General features: G+C 45.3%; 2 protein-coding genes across 3 annotated transcripts in view; one reads left to right on the top strand and one right to left on the bottom strand.

The window, feature by feature from the left end:
- Positions 1 to 766: 766 nt before the first annotated feature.
- Positions 767 to 6,543, bottom strand: LOC104122550 (anterior gradient protein 3-like). Its single transcript, XM_009634697.2, has 7 exons — positions 6,199 to 6,543; positions 5,135 to 5,198; positions 4,709 to 4,761; positions 3,535 to 3,611; positions 2,962 to 3,025; positions 2,145 to 2,228; positions 767 to 816 (listed from the first exon to the last, which is right to left on the bottom strand). Exons 1-7 carry the CDS (start codon positions 6,377 to 6,379, stop codon positions 767 to 769), a joined length of 573 nt encoding a protein of 190 aa, XP_009632992.2. The 5' UTR covers positions 6,380 to 6,543.
- A 2,296-nt stretch (positions 6,544 to 8,839) lies between these two features.
- Positions 8,840 to 13,127, top strand: part of TRAF3IP1 (TRAF3 interacting protein 1) — a 50,961-nt gene continuing 46,673 nt past the window's right edge. For both annotated transcript variants that reach the window (XM_035890277.1, XM_035890276.1), the window contains exons 1-2: positions 8,840 to 9,002; positions 9,729 to 9,871. In XM_035890277.1, the coding sequence (XP_035746170.1) occupies positions 9,863 to 9,871 (9 nt within the window). In that variant the 5' untranslated portion in view covers positions 8,840 to 9,002; positions 9,729 to 9,862. The remainder of the gene's footprint in view (positions 9,003 to 9,728; positions 9,872 to 13,127) is intronic.

Here is a 13,127-nt window from a genome sequence, read left to right as displayed (position 1 = left end):
CAATACCTAAAGGGGGCCTATAGGAAAGAGGGGGAAAATCTTTTTAGTAGGGACAGCTGTGACAAGACAAGGGGTACTGGTTTTAAACTAAACCAGGGTAGGTTTAGACTAGATATAAGGAAGAAATTCTTTATAATGAGGGTGGTGAAACACTGGAACAGGTTGCCCAGAGAGGTAGTGGAGACCCTATCCCTGGAAACATTCAAGGCCAGGTTGGATGGGGCTCTGAGCAACCTGATCTAGTTAGCGGTGTCCCTGCTCCTGCAGGGGGTTTGGGCTAGATGACCTCTAGGGGTCCCTTCCAACCCAAAACATTGTATGATTCTGTGAGTCTATGATTCTGTGATGATTCTATGATTCTATGATTCTGAGAAATGGTGCTTTGGAAAACTGACTGCAAAAAGTACAAGGTAGCTAGGCACATACATGACAACCTTAGAAAATGTATTTATAATCTAAGTATCCTCTTCAGAGTGATGCTAATTGGGGTAAAGATGAGTTTGTAAATGCTATGAAAGAAAATTCTTCTCTTATTAATGATAATCATAAAGTCATTAAGATAAACTGCTACTGAAAAATCAGTGGGCGGTGCTTCGTTCTGGGTATCTATCACACCGTGGGGTGCACTGAGTTCTCGGGATCCTGGCTTCTTGGCAAGATGTCTGTGAGGGAGGACGCAAGGATGGCAGGCCTGTGCTGTGCTGCGTCCTGGCACTCCTGGGGCTGCTGTCTCTGTGTGCATGTGCAGGTCGGCGCTGTCCCTTGCTCAGAGCTCTGCGTGCAGAAGCTGCTTCGCTTGTCTCATGTTTTCAATCACTGTGGAGAAACCACGGAAGATGCTAAAGATGACAGGGAAGATGCCTGTATTTACACAGCTTAAGATCAGAAATCAAAGCCGCCCTGGATAGCTAGACTTCTAAAAGGTCTTTAGAATTTTTTTTTTTTTTTACTGAGTAGTTTTAACTAATTATTTTGTCTCAGCAACAGGTTGTCACTGTAACTAGCGATTGGCTTCCAGAAAATATTAAGACACTTGTTTGGGGGAAGATTTTTTTTTTGTTGTTTTTCTTCTTCTCTTGGACTATTTTGTTAACTCCTGTTGGTGGCAGAAGTATCTATAATGCTGTGTTTTGAGGGAGACGGAGCACTGGAACAGGCTGCCCAGGGGGGTTGGGGAGTCTCCTTCTCTGGAGATATTCAAAGCCCACCTGGATGAAGTCCTGTGTAACATGCTCTAGGAGAGCCTGCTTTAGCAGGGGGGTTGGACTGGAGGATCTCCTGAGGTCCCTTCCAACCCTTGCGATTCTGTGATTCTGTGTGTTTTAATCAGTGCTCCGGAGACAGAGTGCCATTAGAATACACGAGTACACCTGATGGAGTTTACGGGTGGCACAAACGCACTTCTCTGCATTCTGCAGGCATCCCGTGAGGTTCAAAGCTTTGTCCGAGTGTCAGACAAAAGCCTGTGCTGCTGAAGTGGAACAACTAGAAAAGAGGACTGTGAACCCAAGTCACAGGATTGTTGTTAGCCTGCTTGTATGTGGGAAGGAGTTTTTCTGTTCCCCACAGCTTTTGAACCTGTCTTATCCTACTGGTTATGATCTGAGGATCGAGACCTCAGAAAAATACAATTCTCCAAGTGTTATTAAAGTGGGCAGCCAGGAGAGGGGAGTGCAGAGACACCAACCCTTAGGAATTCATTTCAGTCCTCCTGGAATTTGTATTTTTAAGTTTTGATTACCCCTAGGGCAAGAAGTATGGAAACAGCTTCTGTGGTTCGGATTATGAAGCAGAGCAACAGTGCACTGAAATCTGCAAATGCCTTGAACCTAAGTGGTGGGGTTTGGGGCCAAATTTACACGACATTTGGAAACTCCACCAGCAGGGTTCAGACACTGGGGACAGCTCTCCCCATACTTTGCTGCCCAGTTCTTCAGAAATATTCAGCAATTTTTTTTTTCCCAGGATGCACTTGTACTGAATTTACATCGTTCATGTTTATAAAGGGGTTCGAGCAGATTTTACTGCAGCAATAGATCCAGCATTTTTCAAGATTCTCTTACGCTCTCTTCCTTTAACCACGTTTGCCTTGTATAAACCTGAGATGGCTAAAAAGGCATCAGAAAAGTGCCCATTTCACTCACAGGTATAAATATCTTCTGGTTCGTAAGTGTACATCCTGTTCCCGTATTTGCCAGTTAGATCAGCTCGAACTGTCATTGAAGGATCTTGAGGGGGAAAAAGTAAAAGACATTAGCAACTCCAGCTGTGGGAAGTGGGGCAGTGGTGAACAATTCTGTGAGGATTAGAGCCTTTTAAAATGGCACTGATTGGCCTTTGCATGGCCGGAAAGGTACATCTTGAAGCACCAGCCTCTCAGCAGCCGGAAGTTAATGATGGAAGTGTACTTCTGAAACCCATCACGAGTGGATCCTCTACCCACAAGCCTCGTCTGGTGGCTCAAGAGTATTGTCCATTGTCCCCTTTGTACCCAGCAATTTGACGGTAAGTTTGCCTTTTGTCTAGTTGTTTGTCATGGTCAGTGATGGGCCTTTACTCTGTTTTTGGAGAGAGTGTTTGTCATTCATCTGAGGACAGGCTTGGAGTAAGAGGTTGCATTCAGATGTTGTGGCACCGTGTCACGTAGGCAGGACCAAACTCTCAGAGGATATATGTTAGCTGTTCATAGCAGTGACATGCTATTTATATCCACTAGTGGAATAAGACTGTCGCAGTCCTGTTCTTAAAAACATGGTAGTGGTTTTGGATGCCCAATTTAGGGCTCCAGTTACTAAACAATTTGGGGTTTTCTGCTGAAGCTGTTCCTTTTGAAAGTCTGGGTTATTCCTATAGCTTCAGCAGTTGAAAGAATAAGAGCTGTTATTTGGAGCAACTTGAATTTAGTGGGGACCATATAGAAAAAACTCTGGCCTGATTATTCCCCTGACCCCAGAGACTCACCCACAAAGAGGATCCGAGGGACGTAATGGCCATCAGGTGCCATGTTGTCATCACTGCTGGAATGCTGTCAGAGTTAGATAGCCTCTTAGTAACAGGTAACCGTCAAAGCACTAGAAATGGGCTGAATCAGCTGAGCTTGCCTCATCTACCAACAACTAACAATTCTGGTGTGATCAAATACGGAGTTTCCATCTTCTGTCCAAGTTGTCCTAGGCTAGATGTTTGGGGATGAGGGCAGAAACCCCAGGCAGGTGACTCAAAGCCTCATGACTGGGTGTTTTTTCCTTTTTTTTTTTCTTGTATCAGAATGTGACCTGTTGTTGGAGAATACAAAATGGTATTCCTGTGCCAGTAAGTATATGTGTATGGAAGTGTCTCCTTCCCCCCTCTCTAAGGAGGAACTGTGCTGGTGTTTTGTTAACCCTGTTGTACATCCCCAGAGAAGTAGGAGAAAAAAAGATAATTTCAAGTACTGCTTCAAAGCTGTGCAAAGTGAATCTATTTCTGCTTTTAGTATGGCTTATTCGACTCCCCTGTAAACATTTTGATTAATATTTTCAAATTCAGACTTACCACCAGATTGAGCATAATAAAGTCCTCCCGAGCCATCTGCTGGATCTCTGGGCTAGAAGCAAATGCTTTTCTTAAAGCTGAAAGACAGAGAAATGCATTATTTGGGTGGGGGGAAAAAAAACACTCTAGATCATGGTTTTTCACAGCTTTGCATCCTCTTACATTGATTCTAAATACACCAGTAAATGACTGGCACTACTTTCTGATGTGCACATCACACAAAGTTTGTAGGACTTGGTTCTTGTAAACTAAAATGCAAAAGACATTTAGTCCCTGAGAAACTGAAATGCTGGTGTACATATTTCCTTCCCAATAGCTGAACAGGTCATGAATGCATACAGCTTGGCTTTATTTGGCCATCTGTGGCCCTGCACTACAGAGCATAGGAGTCATCTGCACAGTTCATGCTGTATGCATTTGGGGGATCAGATACATGAGTTTCATAAGAAATGGTGGGGACAGACTTCCCCGACAAACCTCGCTTTGTTCTTGGTAACTGAGGATGTTGTCAAGTGATAGTGAGTGCTCTGACACACGCTTGAGCAGGAGGCCTCATAAGAAAGTGTATAAAAGTCTGCAGACAAAAATACACTGCCAAAGGCATGTTGCAGCCCGTGTGAATCAGTGAATATGAGGCTATAAAGATAATTTGCCTGGTGTCTGACTCTCCGGGCTTGCCGGATACCTGTAACTTCCAACGCCGTGGTATAAAGCAATGCAATGGAGGCAGTGCAATGCCTAACCTTGTTGGCTTTACACAGTCTACTTTCAGAGCTTCTTTCTGGGGGGATGCAACTTCCCCAAGCTTTAATCACATGATCTCATGATTTCCATGCTTGCTGGGGCCCAGGACTGGAGTTGGGAGGTGGCAGGAAGGAACACTGGCAGGAGATCAGGTGTGGGGAAGAGGATAATGGAGGAAAGCTTGTTGCCTACCTGCCTGTTTTGTAGCTGGGGAAGTTTTGATCCAGGGCATGTTACTGCCCAGAAAAACTTTACAACTACTGTATTCCTCAACTCTTTTCAAGGGTCCCCGGCAGATTTACTGTCTCTCCACCTTTCCCCGCATGTGCTGGAAAGGCTTCACACTAAGTGCTCAAATGCTTTGTAAGGAATGAGCACTGACAGATTTGGGTCCCCCAGGTCATTTGGAAGGGTTTGCTTTAAAGCTCACCTTGGCTGTAAGGACACTCTTCCAAGTGGTGAATAACCATCAGCGGCTTCTTGCTGAAACAACAATGCAGGAAAGGAGTGGGGAGGCAGTTCAGACCTTTTACAGACTGCACTTGCAAAGAGTTAAGCCACAGAGTTGCTCCAGGGATATGTTTACATTGAGAGGAGCAATAACATCTGGGCTAGAAGGGAGGTGTGGACACAAGTACAGAGGGGCTTGTCACTGAGAAGGCACTGCAAGGGCATTTGCACATCTCCCAGTAGGTGACCTCTCACCAAAATCTTGTTCAGTCTCTATACCATGCAGCAAAATACAACTTGTATCTTGTTTGCAAGATACAAGGCACAGTCTGAGCATCCTCTTAGAGCATAGCTTTGTTCTGTGTGGTTAAACATATGAACTGGCATAGCAGGAATTGAGGATTACCTGTGTTTTGATTGTGCTAAACCTTCTTCATATGTCTGCACCCATTCGATGTCATCTCCCCAGCCTGTTGAGAGCACCCATAGTTAATTTTCCCATCAGTATGGATGAGGAAGTTCTGCTGAGTGGGGAGCTGGAGCCACCCCTGTAATCAGGTGGCACAAACTAGGTACCTTCCCTCAGGGTATCCAGACCCCCAAGGTGTTTGTGGGTACTGGGAGACCCCCCCCAAGCAGAAAGGTGCAAAGAAACAGCTGATAGGTAAGGGAGGTGAAACCCCAGCCTTGCTAGGGCTCAGGTGGTCGATTAGGGATTACAAACAGATGTTTCCAGCCACTTGAAAGCCGGGGTCCAGAGTGCCTCCTGAAACTTGTCCAGCTTCCCAAAGAGCTGAACCAGGCTTCCTGCAATAAGGGATTGCTTGACAGGCTGGGGCCTAAGGGAGGGCAGGGATGCAAGAGTGGTTTTGGTGTGAGGTGCCTGGATCTTACTTGATGGAGCAAAGCTTGGACCTGAGTCTGGAGCCCCTTCCAATGGCTACAGCACCCCACATGCCCTGCACCAGCCAAAGGAGATCCCAGGGAGGAAGAGTATGTTGCCTGTGCCTGACCTACAATGCTGGCAGGAAAGCGGAGAGCAGAGGGGTTGAGCTGGCTGCAGCTTGGCTGTGTGACTATGGTCTCCTGCGTACAGAGCATGTAGGGGCTGCTGGTGGGGCTGCCCATTGAGCTCAGTCTCTGCAAAGTTGATCCAACAGCTCATCAGCAAGCAGCCAGTGTAACAGCCTGGCTCTTGGCTCTATCCCCAGCCGAGGTTTGGAGCAAAGCACATGTTCCTGCTCTCAATCACAGAGTGTGAGGACTTCTCCCCTGCTGAATGCACCAGCGCTCTTGGCCACAGTGGAAGTGGCACCTGTGAAAGGTAGGTTTGGGCTTCTGCTTCTAAATGGGATTCCCAGCCGCTGCTCTTGGACATTTCCCTGCCTGGATATATGTGTGGAGGTGCACGCTAGCCACTAAGAGCTATACAGGTGTTTCAGGACTGTCTTAAGCATCCCAGTCACTCACCTCGAGAGAGAGTCTGTGGGGTCCGGATCTGTGCCGGGCTTTCTTTCTCTTCATCAGGGAGCTTCTGAATTTTCTTCTGTGCAGACACCATTACACCATTCCAGAGAAGCAGGGAACACAGTAACAGAAAGATGTGCATGCTTCTGTCTGGCAACAACTGAGAAAGAAAGGATCTGCTCATCCAGGCAGAACTTTACAAATACCCAAAACCTTCAAGCAAAGAAAACAGAGGCCCAAAAACATTAATCTCCCTGTTAAAAATGGGCTGACTTCAAGATTGACACTTGAGCAGAAGCTTGGGGAGCCTCTGGAGTGATTCTGAGAGTTTGTCTCGCTGGTTGAACTCATCACAAAAAAACAGCTGCATCTATCTGCACTTAGCTCGGCAGCTTGCCTTGCAGCTGAATTCCCACATTTGTTTGCATGTTTTCTAGCACTCACTGAGATGCAGAGATAAGCTGCTCAATCCACTATAAAGTGGTCTGTATTTTCAGCCAAGCATGGATCAGCCAGAGCTCCATTTACGTTTGATGGGAGATAAGGTGTCAGGGAAGCAAAGCAGATCAGGTCATCTCTAACTGAAGGCCTGAATGCACTTGGAGCCTGGTAGGTGACTTGGAAAATGTAGGCTGAAAGAGCCATGGGACAACAGGTGCCCTCTGTCCCATCAGCAGCCCCTTTCATCATGTGAGATCTCTAGGCATGGAAGTTATTTTGGCCAAGCAGTCCTCCTCACTTGGGTGCAGTTCAGTGGTTCAGCCTGGCCACAAAGAGCAGGTACCCTGGCAGAAAAGAAATGCCCAGTCCTCCTCAGAGACAAGATAATCTCGTAAAGAGCCATTTACTTGGAACTGGTCTCTCACCTGGCAGCTCCTGCTGATGCCTCGACAGGGGTGTCCTTGCTACAGCGTCTCCTCTCTGGCCCAGGTAAGGCAAGGTCTCTTTATACCTCTGTATTTGCACAATAGCTGGGTATGGACATCAGCTGAACTTCCAGGATATCCTGCTCCTGCCAAGGTGCAGAACAACCCTTTTACAAAAGCTGTCGACAGTCAGCCCAGCAACATGCAAGTTTTTAATCAAGGTGTATTGACTTATGAAAGAGTTCACGCAGACTTTATGCTAGACACACCTAGCTCCTTGGGGGTGGACTGTGGGTCTCCAGGTACAATGAAGTATCCCAGAGTTGAACTGAGAGGTACAGAGGAGATGCATACACCTCTCCTGACACCGTTCACTCCAAGAGTGGTGCAAAATGCACATTCCTGTAAGGGAAAAAAATTAAAGAAAATAAGAAATGATGATGTAAACAGTGTGGTAGGAACTGAACCATGACACAGTAATAGGGGACAGCAGCATAATGAGAGGGCTGTGCAAGGATAAGAGGCATAACTCTGTGGGATAAACCAGGCTTGTTTAGAAGATGATTTTCTCCCATGATCAATTTAAGGAAGTGAAAAACCAACTTTCCATGGAGGGTTGATAGCACTTTGGAAAGCTGCTGCTGTGTCAAGTGAAAAAGACCACCATTTTCATTGTGGAACCAACCACTGGCCTGTTCAGCAGTCCTAGCTCACCCTCTGTACCCAGTCAGATCGTGGTCTTCATTTCCATCTGCTCTGTAGTGCTGAGTAAGAGAAGAGCTCCTTGTGAGTACCCCCTTCTGGTGTTCCACATGGGAACTTTAGTGTACTGCAAGGATATAAATTGTATGGAGAGGCTGAGTTGTGCAGAGAGGAAGGTCGACAGTCATTTCAGTAAAATTCAAAAGCTCTGCTTAGTTGCAAAACTAGACAATAAAAATGCAAGTATTTTGCTGCACTCTGAATGACAAGCTTTTCTGATCACAAGAGAAATAAAAGCCAGCATGGACAGCATTAGCAGAGGAAAGGCGAAAGGAAACTAGCACACAGAGAAAATTGAAAGAAAGAAAAGGAGGATGGATCCAGAGAACAAAGTGACACTTGGTAGAGACCCAGCTCTCTTGAAAGTTACTGCTTTCAATTTCAGCTACGGCACAGCAGATCGAATCAATCCACACTGTAACTGTGGGCATGATATGTTATATGGCTTCAATAGATGCAGAGAGAACTGTTTCTCTTGATAAAAGAAATCTGACTGTGCACCGTACACCATTAATTACAAAAATTCTTTTTATATGATTTAACAGAATAAATCAAACAAGCCTTTCCATTAACACACCTTGGAGTAAACACATTGCAGATTCCAGGCTGCTTATTGTGGTTTGGATCTTATCCAATACACCAAACACTACTGGCCAAATCAAATTCATGCCAGGGTCCTGATTACATACCTTAAGCAGGTAAAGATAAGAAGAGAACCAGAATATTTTTAAAAGTTTTGTACAGAATCTGTACTGAAATGATCGAAACCAGCAGGAAATACCTATCTAGGAAACTACACAGCTCTGTTTCTCTAGTCATTATCTCTGCACAAAATGTACGTAAGGTGTGTTTTATCAGTTGATTGCTTTCATAGCTGTAAAACAACTCGCAAAGGTAATTCACCTTATTTCTCTATTGCTTTCCACAATGTAGCACTTGTGAGACACAGCATCTTTTTGTCACCTTGAGGATGGAAAGGCCACAGCAAGCCTGTTTTCCCCTGATCTGGGCAGGATCAGCCAGTGAGCTGCGTCTGTAGCTCTGGGACATGTCTCATGAGCTGGGTTATTGCTGGATGGCAGAGGCAGGGCAATGGACCCTCTGCAGAGCTGGAAGTCTTACAAATATGTCTCATGGCAAGCAGCCAGGAAATGAAACAAATGCCAAGCCCCAGAAGAGGTATGCAAGAAGCCAGGACCTCAACTGGCAGAATAAAAGTTTGCTGAGATTGATCCTGTATTCAAAAGACTAAAAAGGTGTAGAAGGTGCCTATGACTGTGTGTTGTTACCAGGTAGGCTGGTACAAAGAAGTTCCTTCTGCCATAGACTTTATCCTGTTAGACATGGTTCAGATTTTGAAGTGAAGTGTGTTTTGAGGTGTGAAGTCACTTCCACACTTTCTCAAGAGATGTTGAGCACTTTAAAATATCTGCCCACTTTGTTACAGTACCAGATTGGAGCCAAGCAGTCACCAGCATCAGTCAGTGTGTTGCACGGGTGAGATGGAGCCTAGCTGCCTTGGAGAAGAGGGAATGTGCGCTGGACATCATTATCCAGCACACAGGGGAAAGGAGAGGAGTAGGCTCAAGCAATTGGTGGCTGAACCTGGATTTTGCAATCTGCAAGTCCAAAGTTTCATGGAATAAAATGACTTTTCTTATTGCAAGCGCTAGCTTAGCCATGCAGAACACCCTTGGTGTCAAATGCCAGCTTTGTTCTCCTTTCTAAACTGTGTAGGTTCCTTATCATTGGCTTTTCTTGCCATTAGAATTAAATAGTAAATGAAAATGAGAAATCATTAGCTCCAGAGGTATAATCACCCATTTCTTCATGGCTTACTGGTGGGAGGACAGCTAATTAATATGACAGAACACATGGAAAATCTCACTGATTTCCTTATTGCAGGTGTTGGACTTGTGCAACCACCTTTTAGGACAAGGGAACTGCACAAGTGGTCCCTGGTGGGAGCTCTGCTCACTGTGAAGTCCCATCCTTGGAGCCTGCTTTCTGAAACGTTTACAAGGTGACACCACATCCACATGTCTCTGGTATGTCCATGCCAAGTGAAAATGGTTAGTTTTCCACTGCAGTGGAGCTGTGCTATTAAAGGGAAGAGAGGGCACAATCACAACCTTTAGTTTTCCACGTCAAGGTTAAAAAATTGCCAGTGTAGCACAGCATGGATTCATTTGTCTGAGTTTTATTGTCAAATAAACTTGGGCTCTGGTGGAGCATGACTGTTCCCAACCTCAGTGGGTGTATAGATGATGCCCTGTGGTAAGGGGGAGGTCTGGCAAGCAAACTCTTGCCATTGTCAGGAGAACCTAGCTCAAGATTTTGGACTAGATACCAATTTTCTGAATAAATTAGGAAGACAGAGACCATGTTGCCAATAGTAAATATATGTAAATAAGCCTTTTTGTAAAAGAATGTTAGCTGCTCTCAGGGAGTGCAATACACACTTCTTCAAGTTTTGTAACTTTGATGACCGCACTTCTCATGTGGAGAAGCTGTGTGGCAAAGCTGCTATCAGTTCTGGAGTTGGTAGCAATAGGATAGGGGAGACATCCTTCACAGAATAAAGCATATCCAGAGTCGCAGACAGTATGGACTTCTGCAGAACTCTATGGCACCGATAGGCTATTTTAAACCTATATTTTTCAAGGCATTTTGAAGAACCTGCCGACCAAATATTTCAGGCCTATGCAACATCAAAATACAGTTACTTCAAATCACCCAGGAGTAAAGATGTACAGCATGACAGTAGTCTGTGTTTTGTCAGTTTCCTGCTGATCTTCAAAAACATACTGTCTTCACAGTGGTTTGAACTATACATTTGATATGCTTACCTGATGGGCTGGGAGTGATTTTGATAATAATTGGTTGGTAATAATCCAAAATGTGTGGGAATGCTGGACAAAATTCCAAATTCCACATTGGCTAGCAGCTCAAAAGGCAAAACTTGGCTTTTAAGGGGTGGTGGTAATTTAAAAGGCAAACAAACCCACAGCTGTTTAAAGGAGGACAGGGGATTAGAGAGTTCAAGAGCATGTTGAGAGCGGAAGGCTGTGTCCTAAGCAAATGTCATTGTTTCTATGTCTCGGGCTCTTTCTGTGGACTTGGTTTGGTTGCTGTTCTTGATGTCAGAGTAAGGGGTACTGTGTGAATGTTTATTTCTGCCTGAGGAACTGATTTTAATGTAAGCTTCCCAAATCCTATACCATGGAGATCTTTGGAGAAGTCCCACTTGGTTTAGAATTCTACACAATTACACACCATTTGGTTTCCTGTTACCTTTTTAAAAAGCCTTAAAACTGAGAGACCCAGTGAAGCACAAAAACCTGCTAATATTTATTATAGTCAGCAAGAGAAATCTTGTTCTAAGATTATGCAGTCTGTATGTACTTCCATGTTACTGATGTCCTGACACAGGTATCCTCAGGTCTGAACTAGACATGTCTTTGACTGTGACTGGCAGTGGGTGCTTTCTGTTGTCAAGCTGCATCTATAGTTTACAGCAGCATTTGAGCTTAGCTGATAGAGGTTGGAAACTGCATATATACATGTGTGCACTTAAGCTACTGAGTTCATAAGGTTATTTGAGACTGGAGACAGTATCCTGCTGTTTGTGGCATGCAAAAAGCAACAGAGGGAGGGAGCTTTACATTCCTTGAGTATTTGGCCAGCAATATATACCATGGTGCTGTCTTGCTGTTTTCCAGCCTAGTTCTGCTAAGAAGTTCTGCTGTATTAAGTCAAACTAGTGGCTGGAAAGGTCAGAGTCCCTTTCTCTGGGAGAAGGCAAACCTTGGAGGAAAAGGCAGTGCATGTTGATATCTATTCCTGTTTGTGATGGTGGTGAAATACTGAAAACAGTAAGACTCTCTGCCACCCTTTTGGTGTTGGGGTGGCTTTTGGGACATGTTGAAGATCTGTGAATCTTCTCGTGATCCATTTGGTAAGCTGCTTTGTCTCCTATTGATGCTGTGTAGTCAGCTGAATTTCCTAAAGACATCTTCAGGAGGATTGGTCTCAGCTTGCCCAACATCTGTGAACAACTTTAGTCCAAGGTCCTCAAAAAGACTGGGACTCCAGACTAAACTTAAAGCTATCTGGTTTACGGTCCTCTTTCAATTACAATGCCTGCCTTTGGGTCCACAGGGATTTGTGGAGACTTTGTGGGTTGCTAGCTTTTTTTCTTCAGTTAAATTGAGCTGTGCTTCCTCAGGGTACTACCTCTTCAGCAAAATGTGCATGTCAAAGGTCAAATTTAACAAAACCCCTGAGATTCTTTCTCAGGCATCACAGACGCTTCATGGAGAGCTCATGGCAGAAATCCAGATAACCACATGATTCCAAAATAAACAGCCCCCTTCCCCAGAGCAGCTTCTTCCCACTCTTCTTGCTTCCTCTGAGACCTCTTCTGATGCACTTGGATGTAGAAGCTGTCAACACCTTCTCTTCTTCCCAGGCTCAGCAGATCCTGTAGTCACAGCTTGTCTGGGAACCTCATCAACCTACCAGCGTGTCAGGCTGGGGGAAGACAGAAATTGCTTCCCTGCAATCACCTGCTCTCAGGAGCCCAGGTGTAATTACCATGGAAGCTGTCCGCTTCCCTGCCTCCACTGAAAAAATAGCCTCTTTCCTTGCCTGAACTAATACCAGATAAATGTACTTTGTAACATGTCTCTTTTTGTTCCTAAATCTCATTCATTATTCTAAGGTTGTTTAGCAAGGCAGGCGAGCTGGAGCTGTGAGTTGAAGCATGGCAGCACAGCCCTGTGCAGCCCTGTTGAAGTTCAGCTGTCAAAGGTTAATGGTCATGACTGGCCAAGCAGAAAAGCAGTACTTTCTTTCCCAGGTTACCAAACCTGGTCAGGGAGATTGGCAGTGATGCGGAGGTTGGGGCACAGCCAGGTTTTTGGTTGTTGATGAGGGCTGCGATGGGTTGAAGATGAAGCGTGTTTCAGGCCAGCTGCCTGGTGGGAACAGGCCTGCAGGGAGGTGAGGGTAGCGCTGGGGCTCCTGTCCTGTCCTTTAATGGCTATGGCACTCTTACTTTCTACTTTATTTCAAGAAAAATAATTTTAAAAAAGAAAAGAACAAAAGGTAAATTTGAAGTTTCTGAACACTGTTTATCTGTTGATTATTCAAATAAGGGGGTGGGGTGTGACTGTGGGACGTGAGGCTTTGGGGCTGATACCAGGTACCCTTCCCTCAGGCCCGGGGCGGGGGAGGGCAGGGCAGGGCCTAACCAGGCCGCCCGGCCGGTTGCTACGGCCGCGTTGAGCCTAGCAACCGCCT

Source organism: Egretta garzetta, unplaced genomic scaffold, assembly GCF_000687185.1.
Source record: "Egretta garzetta isolate BGI_Z169 unplaced genomic scaffold, ASM68718v1 scaffold732, whole genome shotgun sequence".
In the NCBI taxonomy this organism is placed as follows: domain Eukaryota; kingdom Metazoa; phylum Chordata; class Aves; order Pelecaniformes; family Ardeidae; genus Egretta; species Egretta garzetta.
The sequence above is the reverse complement of the archived record's forward strand: the minus strand, read 5'-3'. Positions and strand labels throughout refer to the sequence as shown.